Raw genomic sequence first — 14,976 nt, 5'->3', positions numbered from 1 at the left:
GAAGGGGTGAGGGGCGGGCAGGGAGGGAGGGGGGGGGGTGATGTATAGAATAGAGAAAGGGGGATGCGGCCAAAGCCATAGCTCGGTATATATGCAGCTGCAGAACGATATAGCAGTGTGGCTTCCCTTTGGTCCAGGACCGATGAGCCCATGGAGCCTATGCATAATCCGCCTAACGGATTCCCCCCCATCGTTGTATGAATGGAGGGGTGCATAATTGCATCTTGATAAAACAGGTGAATTGTAAATCAAATGTGAATTGCTATGGCGCCTGGCTCAGCGCAAGATCACCCTATCTAATTAAGGAATTGCTCCATTTTTGCCGGATCACAGCGCAAAATGGTAATTCCAAAGTATAATTCATAAATTCAATAAACTCAGATTGACAATGCCCAGTTGCGTGAGGTTTTGTTAATAATAAGAGATGTTATTGCATGGGGGGAGGTAAAATTATTTTTTGTGGGGATTCGATGATTAGCGATAGCAATCCATTCGAAAGCAAAAAGTAATAGAAATTAGTGAACATCTTTCGTCGTGTCTAAGTCGAGAGTCTAGGGCTTAGACCGATGAACTTTCGGACGGAGTCACGTGTGCATTTTCAGTGGGGGGAAGGGCTTTCGTGGGCCGCGGCTTGACTTCGGTGAGTCTCGACTCCGAGTCGGCACGCCTTCGGCGAGTTTCGACTCCGACTCGGCCCACCTCGTGCTGCAAACTTCACTCTCCTCCCAAACCGCCACTTACCGTCTACTATGACTCAATTCACCGGTTAAAATTGTCCCGGTCATTTAATCCAGTTTTTCAAGTCTCGAAGTTCGTAAATTTTAATAGGACTTTTATAGAGATAAGTCTTGACGAAAATACCTGTCAGACATTTGTCACTTAATGAACATGAACTGTATATTACGATTTCGAGTCAAGCGGATAAAACGTACGTTTGTGGAATGATTTCACAGGTGAAATGGATTACACGAGACTCGTTGGAGTGTGCTCGTTGCTGAGAAATTAACCATCCGAATTGTAATGCGCAAATCCAGATGAATGACCGTTATTACGGTGGGAGCATTATGATCCGTTTCGTCTTACAAGATGTTGCACCCGCGCGCTACTATTATTACACGTTAAGCCAGACGAACTGCGGTAACCCGTCTCAAGCTTCAGTTCCTACCATTTTCGGCAAATGTATTCAACGATATTTGGAGGGAAGAATGAGTGCATTTATAATTTGTGGTGTGGAGAATACTTTGGTTAATCGGGAGTGTCTCAATTATTAGAGAGATGAGAGGAGTTACAAATGCACATTTTAATTATGAAAATGTTACCTACAAATTGAGAAGTTGAAGATTTTATGGAGAGAAGAGTTTGGAGGTATCAAAAGAATTTATCTTTCATGGTGTGTGCACGTGTGCAGTTGTTTTCGAGATGTTTTATCCAACATGACATATTGCTCTCCTTTTTTTAAAATTATGATAATTTGGTGAATAGTCCAGTGTTCAAATGAGTGAGGACAAGTGGAAATTTCGGTTGATTGAACGAGGTCATACGAAAAAATACGTTGAATTACATATATCTTATTCCTGATTTAGTTATATAAATTGTCCTTGAAATAAATATAATAAAATACTTAATTTTTCTTATCCACGTAATTACTAGAATTGGGCCAGCAATTTATATCAATTTATATGTCTTCTGAATTATTAAGATTCCCTTACGAATTGGTTCCGTCAGGAGACGAGCTTTTAACTAATCAAATTATGCCTCTCATTTTGCTTTGGAGCACTTTTAAAAAATTGTGAAGGTATCAAAATAATACCAGGGCCGTAGTGAGGAATTAAGATCCCTCAGGACATTTCCTGGAGTCATGTGTTCCTTTTCAAATTCAAATCTTGAAGAATCGTCATTTTTACTTTGCCACAAGTGATTAAATACTTGTAGAGTAATAATTAAATAATTTCATTAAAAATAAACAAAGTTCACTACTCAGAAATAATTTGTCATCAGTTAACATCTAGAAATTCCCTTAAATTTTCCGTCATTTGCTGAGTAATCTCTCCTTATATTTAATTTTTGTATAGCCTTAATTACGGGAATAAAATCATCCCCAATTTTCCTAAAAATATACAACACAGAGCACACAAAAAATGAAGACTCTTTTATCCGCATGGCACTGATTGTTCCCATAATGAAAAAAATCTTCAATCGTGTTACCCCATGAAGCGAACAAACTCTATCCTCCAGACCTTTTGACGTGTGATTTCATCCCCCAGAACTCTTTAAATCCCGAGAACAATTTCGTGAGACCACGTGCAAGCCCCCAGAGGCCCACGTGGATGACATTATGTTCAGCGCCATCAGCAATATAGACTGCAGTTGTTTCTTGCTTCAACCTGACTGCGTACATACCCCATCATTCACTGGTTTTATTTTAATTGCCATCGTCACGATGTCTCACCCCCTTCCCTCGCATTGTTTTCAACGCCCTTTTATTTTAACTTCTCACGCGACTGGTTGTTCTACTCTGTTCTGGTCTATTCTGTACGATTCTATTCGTGATTCCCAGTGAAAGTAAGGTTCAATATTCTTCATGGAGGGAGTCGTAATAAAAACAAAGCAACAAAGAGATCCAGAGACAAAAGGGAAAAAAACCAATGGCTACGGGGGAGTTTAAACGCCGCCAATTTCCTTTATTTCCTATATTGGTTTCTGTATCTAATTGAACAATCGATGAACGACAATTGCCGGAGAATTCATCGGCTATTCTGACCTTTAGATTGCAGCACGAGCAACTGCAATTTCGATATTAAAATTTATACGATATCCGTCGGTTTTATTTTTCAAGAGGTTCCCAGGTAAGAATCGAAGATGAGAATGGGGCTTATCAACCCCTGAATGAGGGGTAGGAAATGCTCACAATTTGGATCAAGTCTCGTTAAACCTTGAAATGATAATTTCGTTTCAGGACGGGATGTCTAGACCTCAACGAGTCCTGGGGAATAGGACATAACGGAAATTCCGTATATAAAACAAATAAGTAAATAGATGATCAATGATTTCGGCTTAGCTTTGGGGCTTTCGCGCCCATGATTATTGATAACACTCGCTTACGGATGGATGTGACGTTTTGTTTCAATGTTCTGTCTGGTGATATTTCAATTTCGTCGTTAATAGGTCGATAATATATTATTTATTGTGTATTAGAAATTATTTTTGATATAAGTGTCATTCAAAAATTGCAAAGGAATTTTTTACTGGACTTTCAAAATCGGCTTATTTATAATAAAAAATATATATTACATGCTATATATGTTCTTGCATGTATTGACTAGAATTTCAACAATAATTCAATCAAATGACTGATTGCTACATGACACACAAAAATAACGACCCTAACTCATATGTAAGTGAGGTTCTTGTTAAATGTTACCCAGATCAATGTACTGGATTCGATTTTAGTTGAATTAATTTTTTTAGATTTTTATGTAACTAATTAAATGATTTATAGGGGATTAGAGTCCTTCAATCCATTTTAAAAATCCACTAAAGCCATTTTGTTATCGTGTTTAAATTCGATTGTTCGAGATTCTTTCACACACTATGATCGATCGATCATTAATTGATTCCTGGTCGCCTACTAATCTCTTGATGATCTATCATCACATGTAGGCCGATGCTAGTCGATCATTGGTGAACTTTTATTCGATCGATAATCGACCAATCGAAATACCATCGACTAGCACTTGATTTAGTGCTTAACTCCACCTTCATATTAATCGATCCAGTGGATCAATCAATAATTGAATTCATTGAGAAGGAGGAAGGAAGCAGAGCACTCACTTCTCATTTTATTCATAGATATTGGAATGATGGGGTCATATAGGGACGCCCTCTCATTCGTTCGTCTCATGAGACACTCTAGTCATCTCCATCAGCTCCTTTGTCCATTTTACGGCCGTCCAGTCGATGATTTTATTGGAAAGTCGCAGAATCAGCCGACTCAACTAGATTCAGGAGAAAGGATTTTGAAAAGGCACTGGTGGGACGGATTTTTGCACAGGGGGAAATAAAGATTGAGTCGAGAGAGATCGAAATCACTGTCAGCATCTCACTTATTTTATCTTTCTAATTGTCTTCTCTTTTGATTAAATCCTCAAGTCAAGTGATCGTACCAATTGCAGATGCCTCTAATTGAAAAACTCGCTTCAGGATCTTGTGAAAAATATATTTCATTGGCAGAGTTATTTTTTTTAATCAATAAAGGGCAGTTGGAAAAAATTCCAAAATTCCATACATGGTAAGAAATATTCCGTAAAAATTACGGAACTTAAGTTCGTTTACCGATCGCGAAAGTGACTGAGGAGAGTTCCCTGACAATATTGAAATTTTCCACTGAATAATTCTCTTCGTGTAAGAGTGGAAAAAATAATCAGTGAAAATTCCGAAATATAAAAGTAGTGATTGTCAAGAGTGTTTGTCAATTGGGTAGAAAATTACTCTCTGCGATAAAAAAAAATTATCAAAAATTGTAAACAGAAATCCACTGAATGTCGTGATAAACCCGAATTTAAGCGGCTTGATAGCGTGCCTCCATAAAATCCACAAATAGTCATTTGAAATACACTTGAAAAAGTGCGTGTGAAATAACCGAAAATTAGGGTGTCTGGTTATAGATTTGGTACTATCGCTCCGTCTATCATAAACTAACTCCATCGACGAAGTATATTTCGATAGTGAGTGGGCGGATAACCGAGTGGGATACTGCTTTCAACCCTTCAGCCAACCATCCCCCAAGCCTGTACTCCATGATTATCGTGTTTCGTATTTTCTAGTCAATACCACAAGCTCTGTAATTGAGAGCAATATTCGTACGAAAGGATGAGCCATTAAAATAAAAATAAAAATTGAAATTTTGTAAATTGGTTGTGAGGGAAGGAGCCAGGGGTTTATGAATTTCTCGACGGCGATGGATTATTAAATGAGCCTAACTAGGAAGGTTGGACTGCATTTCGAATAATTTCAGCTCCAAGACTGAGTTATATTTTATTCAATAGAAAATTATCGCTGAATCGAGGATTCGGGTTAGTTTCATTAATTGAATTCAGGAGAATCCGATAAATGCAAGTCGTGAAATTGACAGTCCGGTCTTTCTGCTGTTAAATTCCCATTTAAAGCTGTCAGAACTCTATAATTCTAAGCGCTAATGGATCCACTGAATGATGCATCAATCGAAGGGAATATTATCCAATTCTCTCTGTATTTTGGTGCCCCTTAATTCCATGCGGTCACAGTAATTACCGTTAAGGTAGGAATATCCAACCAAAAACTACCAACTACATTAATTTTTTAATTTTATACGATTTTCCTCAATGGACAAAACTACCTGAATCGAGTCTAAAATTCCTGTCATCTTCACACAATTCACTTGTTTCTCCTACAGTTGGACACCCCATCAATTCTTAATTCACATTTTCTTCTAATCAAACATCAAAATAGCCTTTTCATCTCGATATTTTTCCACTTAATTACCCACATTTCCTCAATGATTCCATCGCCCCAGAGATCCTCTCTCTGATTATTCATCTCCAACCGAAGTCAACTCATCCGCTTCTGCTACTTCACCCCCCAGGCCCACTCAAATATTCTCCACATACTGATGTTGATACACAAAGTTAAAAATAAACAATAAAAAAAGGGGAAGAAGCCGGAAGGGATTTGGATCACCGCAGTCCAGCAGAGAGAACCTGCAGATCTCCGGAGTCTTTTTCATCCCCGTTGCCTCAGCAACAGAGTACCTTCCCACCAGCTGACACAATGTTTCCGGCAACACCCTCCCCTTCACCCAAGCCCTTGACAAATCGAAACCAAAAGTTCCTCCATCTTGATTCAATCCCAATCCTTTCATTTCTACGTCCATCTATTCTCATCCTTTTTTTTTATTTATATCAACCAAGCGTTTCATGACGCTGTAAGACTGATTTATTTTCATCTAAATGGATTTCGTGAGAGAAAGTCAGTTCACTCTGAGAAAAAAAAAATACATCAAAAGTCAAACTCATTTGAATTGTAGGAGAATCCAAGCGTCAGGTGTAAACCTCTTCTATCGAAAACTTCTCTTTCATACTTATCACTTCTTCCCGATGCCTGGGCGTCTTTCACGACCAATCGATTTGTATGACTCTTGAAAAACTTTTTCACGTTTCTCGTACCAAAACCCTTAACTCCCTCTTGCAACCACCTCTTCCCTCCCCCCCCCTCCGTTTCATCCACCAATCCACCGACTTTTCATCGTTCTCTGCAAACTATAGAATTTTCCAGAGTGTCACTATCCTCGATTCTTTGCTCAATGGCTTTTATCTTTTATATTTCACGTTCTTGTTTCCAAACGATTTTCCATTACCGGTTGGAGTATTGGCAAGACTGGCTATTCCCAGGGCGTATCAAGTGTACGTGCCCGCCCAATTCATTCTCTCATTTTTCTCATTTATTGTCATTTTTTTTAGTCTCTCATTCTATCGTGTGACCGCGCAATCTGTTTTATCGACGGAGGAAAAATGAGTTAACAGTTGTGGGTGGACGAGACTCGTTGGTAAACTGGAAAGTAACGGCGTCGGGAAGACACTGGCGATGAGGGGGATATACAGTTGATAAAGGGGGTGAGTTTGTAGGGAGGAAAACCGAGTAAACCAATATAAGTGTAAGACCTTTTTGGTTTAAAGTGTCGCACATAAAACGAGCATCGTGGTTAAAGTTTGTCAGGTAAGTTTGTGGGGGATGTATAGCTATACCGGGGTAGTTGGCAACCCTGGGTTCAGCCAATGAGACTGTTGGCAAGGGGTGGAAAATGGCTGAGATAAGTTGGTCTCGTTGCTTAACGTCTTCCTAATTCGGATGGATTCAAAATGTTTTATAAAGACGGGGGGGGGAGGGGGTGTGGCCGACTGGTATTTTAATTACGATTGTGAAGGAGAAGTTCTAAGAGGAAATTTAGTAGAAAAATTAATGGGTTTTGGGGTATGTTATGTTGAGTGACAGATTAGGCATAGGAATTAGAATTGTCGATAAGTTTTGGACAATAAGGGAAGGAAGAAGAAAGCAAATGTGGGGATCGAGTGAGTATTGAATTATAATTAAATTGTGATTATTTTTAGAATATTTTCATTTCAAACTGTCCCGTTTAGTCTTGAAAGAATTCGTTGTTTTATTACAATCAAATTTGAAATTTTTTTGAAAGGTCTCTATCGCTGCTTTTACCTCGTCATTTATTTTTTAATTTTCAACTCTCGTCGAAATTATTTTCACTCAAATGCCACAGATTTTCTCGTAGAATTCAGTGGAAAATAATAATGTACAAAAGAAAATTATTACAGCCTTTAAGCTCATCCGCATACGCATCCGCATCCACGCGCTGGGAATTTTTACGAGGCTTCAAAGTCACCGTCGTTTCATGAAAACATTCAGAGCGTGGACTGGACAATACAGAGGAATTCCAAACAGCGGAAAAATTGTGATCTCGTTGTTTTTGTTGTTAAGGGGGTTGTCATGTAAAATATTTACTCCCCAGTTTTCGTTTAAAATTTTATGGTGAATAGTTCAAAAGAGCCGTTCCACAATGATCATTCTCCGTTTCAGATTGTCCATTTTGAACTTGAGATAGAAAATTTTGAATTTAGAGAAACTTTTTATATGTTCAAATGGACTATAATTACTTTTAAATCACCGACTCGATACTTGTTCCAATAAAAATTGTCGGGGGGAGAAGCCGCATTATTGAATAATTCCACCGAAAATTCATAAATTTACGTAATTAAAAATGGGTACAGTGGAAAATATATGGTTATAGTTCACCTGTCCATATACAATACAATCAATCAACTGAGACTCTACATATACTGTCAAAAGATTGTGCTTTAATCTGCTGTTTTACACCCCATAAACTTTTTACTGTGACTGTCCCACGACACCAACCTTAACCTTTTTTTTTAGTTTCATCATTTCAACCCAAGAGGCGTGTTCGAATGAGGAAGAAAGAATGAGAGAAGCATCTGGTCTGAGGATCGGGTACGAACTTACCTCGTTACAGTTGGTGTTGAAGCAACTCCGGGCGACCGAGCTGGGTAAGATCGAGGGCTTCCCGACATCAAGTACTCTGTAAAAAAAATAGAAAAAAGAAATTATTAAATTAGTTTTACTCGACATTTTTAATGAGTACAGGAGAATGATAAATTGATGCTGAAGTTTGATAAAAATTTGCTGAAGTGTCACTAGATGATTAACTACACTTGCTACGAAGAAGAGTAAAATTTTTAAAACTCAATTAAAAATGCCAGCGAGTATTAAAATAATCGCTGACAATTTTCGAGAGCAATAGCAGTAGTCGAGATGAAAGAAAATTCCCTTTTGCACGATCGACTTCATCATTCGATCCCTCTCTCCCTCAGGTGCTCTAGGACAATGGGCCTCACACACGTGCGCTCATCGATGAAAAATTCAGTCCACTGATTTGAATGCAATTGGACAGTCAACATTAGGTATACGATGGAAATTTGTTCAGTCCACTTTACCTTTTTTCTCCCCACCACCCCCTCGTACTCAAGCTATCCTCAAACCCCCTATAGTGCTTCAAAGAGTCACTTTACGTCGGAAATTGCAAATGCGTTCGCATTTTTTAAAAGTTTGCTAGCCAACCTCGCGCTTTCTATCTTACCCCAGGTCTCCACCGTCTATCCCTCACCCTCTTTACTGCCATCCCATCCATCGAAACGTTTCTCTCCTCGTTTTACAAGGTTTTTGGGTAACTAGCCTTTCAAAGTTGGCCCTCACTCGACGCTCTCGCGTTTTCTCTCCCATTCGAAACTTTAATGTACCTATACATACCGTGGACTAGAGCCCTATGAATAATGCATTGACCAAAATTTACGTCGCGCTATAGAGGTGAGAGAAAAAAACGACGGATTTTTTACGGATTCGATGTTGTCGCTGGGGGAGAGGAGAACAAAGGGGTTGGGTTATGGGCCTGATACACCGGTTGATTACTGGATCTCACTGATTTATTCAGATCTCAGACTTCAGACTTATTTATTCCGAATGGGGTCCTCACATCCCGACTCAAAAAAATTAAATTTTGATTGGAAACGAGGTGGAAAGATCTGAAGTGTGAAAATATGAAAGTTCTTAGTTAATAAAAGGATATCGGTCGGTAAAAATATGCAAAAAATTTGAAATATTTTTCGGATAGAAGGTAGAAGTAGAAGCCCACTCTGAACCCGAATTCAGATCGATCCGTTCAACCGTTTTCGAGAAATCGTGACTTGTTTCTAAATCGATTATTTGAACTGTTTTCAAAACTAAGCGAAATATTCAGTTTATTTTCTTCAAAAAGTGGAAAGTGACGCCGGGGAGACATCATAGTTAATGTCACTTTCCTCTTTTTGAAAAAAAAAACTGGTTCCCTCTCACTCACCCAAAAGTCGCATTATTAACTTAAAATTCGAACAATGTCTTTTCTTTTATCACTACAACGGATATTGAAAATGAACTTAATCATATTATTGGTTTCGAAGACATTCAATTTTCAGTGTGAAATGATTACATTGAACATCTGTCAATTGACTGGATCGAATTCCTATTTTTATGTGAAAATTTCAATCTTTCCCACATAAGAAATCATATTTGAATTTTCTTATTTTATGTATACGTGTAATATATTCATGACGTATGTAAAAAATTGATAAGTCTGTGTGAATACCAAGAAAAACCGATGACACTGGATAATTGAATGGGTTACGTTTATGCTCACGTAGTACATGCAATGAACTTATCACCATTTGCATAATGTCAATTCAAGTCAGTGACATTTTCTCTCAGGTCATTCGACAAACTTCATTTCTGCTGGACGTTCAAATCTTTGCAATTATTCATAGAGGGGATAAAGTTGATTGGAAATGAAAGAATTGTTTTCATCAAGGGATTTCATTATTCTGTACATTTTCTTCTCGTTACCAAATGAATAAAAAAATTAACTGCTGTACATTTTTCATGCTCCGTCCACCCTGTCGTCTCCCAAGTTTCCTCTCCAACGAGCCAGTAACTACTACCTAATTACTCGGACAGGTAACTTGATACCAGTATATGGGGGGGGGGGTGGAAGGTACAGGTGCTACCTGACAGCTACCGACGGAACCCGACCCGTGTTGGACGATGAAGTAATTGAGTTTATTAAATGTTCTAAAACCGAAGGGGAGCACCTCACACCCTCTCTTCGGACACCGGATCCGCGGAAGTTGGAGAAAAATGACCAAAGAAGTCATGTGGTCCTGGAGGGATTCTATTTCTGAATATTTTCGATAATCTATCGGGTTAAAAATTCGAAAAGGTTCGTCTGCATTTTTTAATTATTTACTGGGCTACAATATTGAATGGATGACACTAAAAGAAATGGAGAAATTTTGTCTTATTTTTCGGTGACAAATTTCGGAAATGGTTATCACATGACTACTTTATCGAGAAGTAAATAAATAGTCATAAAATACTGGTAAATAAAAAATCTCATTACCTCAATCCGGAAATTTCTAATTTGATTGATAATTCTACATAATTCACCGTCAAGTCGTCATTTCAAATTATGAATTGGGATAAATTTAGGAAATTTCATGTTTATTCATGAAATCTGGTTAAAATTTTGGTAAAGTTTTGTGTTTTTTTTGCAAAAGTTCACTGATAAATTAGGTAAATACTTCCGGTGTAATGAAACTTCGTGAGCTATTGAATAATAATAAACCTTGAAACCGGTAAATTTTGTCAATTAAATTATATTAACTGTCTCTCCGAAATTTATAAAAAGATTGAAAAATGAAAGGATATCGGCACTAAGCCCTTAACAAAAATAAATATAACAAATTCATGACACTGAATTTCGTATTGATCGACTAGTAAGACATCATCTGCAAACTATTTTTTTTATTGAACTTCAATTTCTTCTGAAGATCACATTTTGCGGTGTAAAATTGCCATAATTTTCTAGTACTTTTTTATGGAACTTCTCTCCGTGAAGACAAAATTATTATTGCCACACAGACTTCGACAATTTGCATCACTCGGAAAAAAGTCGTGGGTCAAGTAATTTCAAACTTATTTCTGGTACACAAGATTTTCCACAACTTTTGAGTGGAATCGTCGAAGTTGTTCAGCAACTTTTAGTTGCAGGTGATAGTTAATTAGTTATTAATTGGTAAAGTTAAAAAATGACGGCTGTGGTGGGTCAGAAGTGAAAATGAGTAGACCCTTCCGGACAGGAAGAGCGAGTGAGAGAGAAAAACCGTTCCCTCGAGATGGATATCAGCGCCCTTTAAACTGATTTGGATTAACTAAATAGTTCGAAACCGATCCCTCGCTGCTCGTCATTATACCTTCCCTAATATAGCAATTTAATTATCAGGAAAATAATTTTAACTGGAACGCAAGGACGTCAGTGATTGGCGCCTAATAACGTTATTATTGGTCAGCTTCAGCGATAAAGAGTGACTGATCTCACGATTTTCCGATATTTTCATGTTATTAAATTTCGGTGTACGGAACATTTCGGGAATGAGAATTCAAAATTTGACTAAAAAATCAAATAGAGCTATCAATTTTCGTTCCATTTTTCTCCAAAAATGAATAAAAAACCGAAAAATTTTGGTAATTTCCAGAATTAAGACTCATAATACGATTTAAGAGGATGGGTAAACTAAAATTTCAGATTTCATTGTAAATTCACTTTAATTTGATAGCGAATATCTCTATTAGATTGTAAATTTGTGCAAATGTAGAGATTCTCATCTTCGTGTTGCATAAAATCTTGAAATTGTGATGAATACTCTGTAAAACTTGGAATTTCATAATTTATCAATCCTCAAATCCTCCTCATGTAATGAATAAACAACGGAATTCAACCCGATTCCACGATTTTTTTCAAAGAATATTTTCTGTTGTTCTTGAAAAGTTCTTTTCTGACTTACGAAATTGATTAGTTTGTATTTCGTGTGGAGTTTTCCCTCCCAACTCCTTCGGGAATTGATAAAATAGGAATTCGTAAAAATTATTCCCTTTCCCGTTTTCCACTGGATCACGCAGGTATGTATGTGAAATTCGTAAACACATTATTGTTATATTTCAATTGTCTGACATTTCGGAAGATTTGGGGATAGATTTTCAAAGAATTTCGTCTATATGGCGTGTATTCAGATCTAAGCTAATGAAATGGTCTAACTAAAATATTATAGCTAAAAATAAATGCGTTGGAATATTGTTACTTAAAATACAATTGCATAAACTTTGTAATTAATACACCCTGGTAGAAAAAATATTACCTCTGCGTTAGTTGTAAGGGAATTAATTATTTTTGACCCAATTGATTGTCAATATCGAACAAAAGTTAAAACCCCACAGAGTAAAAGTTGAAAGACGTCATAGACACACGAACACCAGCTGTTCAGCCTTGAGCCATTTTTTAATCCTTAGTTAGCGCATCCTTAGCGTCTCTGACCCTATCCCCGTTTTTCAAAATTTTAGTTATTCCAAAAGCTAATTCAGTAATAAAGGGCCAAAATGAGAAAAGTCACTTCTGACTAACGGCTAGTTTTTGATAAATATTTCAAAATCTAGGAGAAATAGGAAATTTTTTATTAGAACCTTTTTTGTGGAGCGAATGAAGAGATATAAGAAACGTTATGACAAAAAATTCGCTATGTCACTTGGATTCTGAGATATCGCTCAAAAACTCGACCCAGAGATAAGTCAACTTATTCCATTCTACCACTTCGCCACTCAATTGGTTTACCTCAAATTTTTAGTTAAATTTGTTCAAGAAATGACAGGAATTTAGTCCTCATCGAGGGCATGTCTTCTCCCGCAGTTTAACTGTTATTAATATTTTCAGTCATGTAATTATTGAACCTGATCGAAAGTCGCATCATTTATACAATTATCGTCCTAGTGCAAAAATATACTTTTTTCCCACAAGGGATATTCAATGCTAAAAATTCATTAAACTCATTGCAAATTTCCCACATGTCACCAAAGTGGATTGAACCCAGATCTTCTGAAAAACTAATGAAAAAAATGGAAAAAATTGAATATACCCCTGATTTCACCTGTCAGTAGAGGCGCTGTGAATAATGGAAGAAGCCAAACTCATATCAAGACACCAGAATCTTCATTATGAATTCAATTCTCCCTCATTAGTCAGTGAGTCTGGCAGTCTGTCTCGCGGTTTTCATCTGCTCAGAGAAATCGACTAGCTCCCACCACATGTTCCATATGAGATTCTGAATTTCTAATGGACGAAACCCCTGGAGCATCAATTTTTAATGAATCCCAAACCGATATCTCTCTTTTCCCTGTCCTCAAATCGATCCGGACTCTTTTCCCAGTGGATTCTGATGGGGTAATTAACGAAATCGTCGAGACGTTGGCTATCATTGCTCGAGGCTCTACATCTTCGAGTCAACCTCGAAAATCAAAATTTTATCTTATTAGTCTATCCCTGAGCACTATCTTCGTCTTTTCACGACGACACGTTCAACTCTTGACCACAAGATAATCTCAATTCTGTAGATAATGAACGTGAATAGATTTGCTCATTACATGGATAAATCATCGAAAATCTATTAAAGTGGCGTTTCTATCATCCGAATACTGGGGATGAAGAGAGAACCTCAGAGGGGTCATTATACTCTCTGTCGACGTTAACGTCTTCCACCCCTGCGACTGAGTTTTGCGTACCATAACCTTTACCGTGTTAGCCAGCTCACAGCTAATTAATTTTTCACTGCTAAAAGCTTATTTTGGTGCTGGCAAGTTGAAAGCTTTGCCTTCTTACCAGCAAACTTTTTTACACCACTGATCGTGGGTTAAAATAAAGTTTACGAAGAGATTTCTTTGGGATGAACTTTCAGAGGGAGTCGCTGTGGTTTAGATCAATATAGCCAAAGATGTGATACATTCCCTGGTGAATTTATAAAAATTTTACCGGAGAAGCGAACACTCATGTTGGCAACATAACAAAATTTAAGAGGTGGACTCAACACTTCTAATTGTGGAAAAAACCGTTCATTCCATTTTTGACAATATTTTGGTTTGTTTTGTGGAACTACAATTAGCGTTTCCGCTATTTTTAAATGATTTTTAATAATTATCTGGAGGAGGAACCAATAAATTAGGCTACTGCCCTTTGTTACACTGTGCAAATCGTCTATCCTCTTTTCAATGGTACATTTTTCATATTTTGCAGATCGACACTTAAAAAAATATGCGCATAGTTAAGAAAATACGCACACAACAATAGTTAATTCTCCATAAAATGTAGAATAAAAATCCTCGAATTACATATTTATATTTAACGTAATTCGTTACAAGATATACCTGGCCATTGTCCGAAGGCTTTCAGCCAAATCCACGAATTATTTAATAAATTTCCTGCGCTTTTAGCTTAAAAAATTGATGTATTTCCATAAAAATCGAATGTGAATCCGATTAAGCCCTCTCATCCATCGATTTAAGCCTCTATTATTCCCTCCATGGGACGGACTTTTGGACAAGTCCTTTGTAGTTCCGCTGAATCCATAGAAATATAATTTGAACTCATCGAACGATTCGTTCTCATCGTTGAAAAATTCAATACTCATAGGTTCAATTCACCTCGAAGTACTGTAAATGACAGGCTATACCTCGGAAAATAATAGGACTTACGTCCTCTACCGACTCCAACACAGACACTTATTCGATTATAGTGGCAATAAAGAGTGTTCTTTCATAATTCATTATGTGAATGCTTCAATTGGATTCCCTGTAATTGTGAGTCTATCTCCAGTTCCGTAATTATTTTCACGGTCTGCAGTCTCCAAGATTTTTAATTCACTTGGTCGCCGACATTCAGACATTGGGCGGGTCGTTGTGACGATAATGCGACATCAGTGATACAGAATCAACGAAGGGTGATCACAA

General features: G+C 37.3%; 1 protein-coding gene across 3 annotated transcripts in view; it reads right to left on the bottom strand.

Moving 5' to 3' along the window:
• The window catches only part of Ten-a (Tenascin accessory), a 505,103-nt gene that overhangs the window by 175,362 nt on the left and 314,765 nt on the right, over positions 1-14,976 (bottom strand). For all 3 annotated transcript variants that reach the window (XM_064132440.1, XM_064132430.1, XM_064132422.1), the window contains one exon: positions 8,065-8,140. In XM_064132440.1, the coding sequence (XP_063988510.1) occupies positions 8,065-8,140 (76 nt within the window). The remainder of the gene's footprint in view (positions 1-8,064; positions 8,141-14,976) is intronic.

The sequence above is a fragment of the Diachasmimorpha longicaudata genome, chromosome 1, assembly GCF_034640455.1.
Source record: "Diachasmimorpha longicaudata isolate KC_UGA_2023 chromosome 1, iyDiaLong2, whole genome shotgun sequence".
In the NCBI taxonomy this organism is placed as follows: domain Eukaryota; kingdom Metazoa; phylum Arthropoda; class Insecta; order Hymenoptera; family Braconidae; genus Diachasmimorpha; species Diachasmimorpha longicaudata.
Note: the sequence above shows the minus strand (reverse complement) of the source record. Positions and strands in the feature narration are given on the sequence as shown.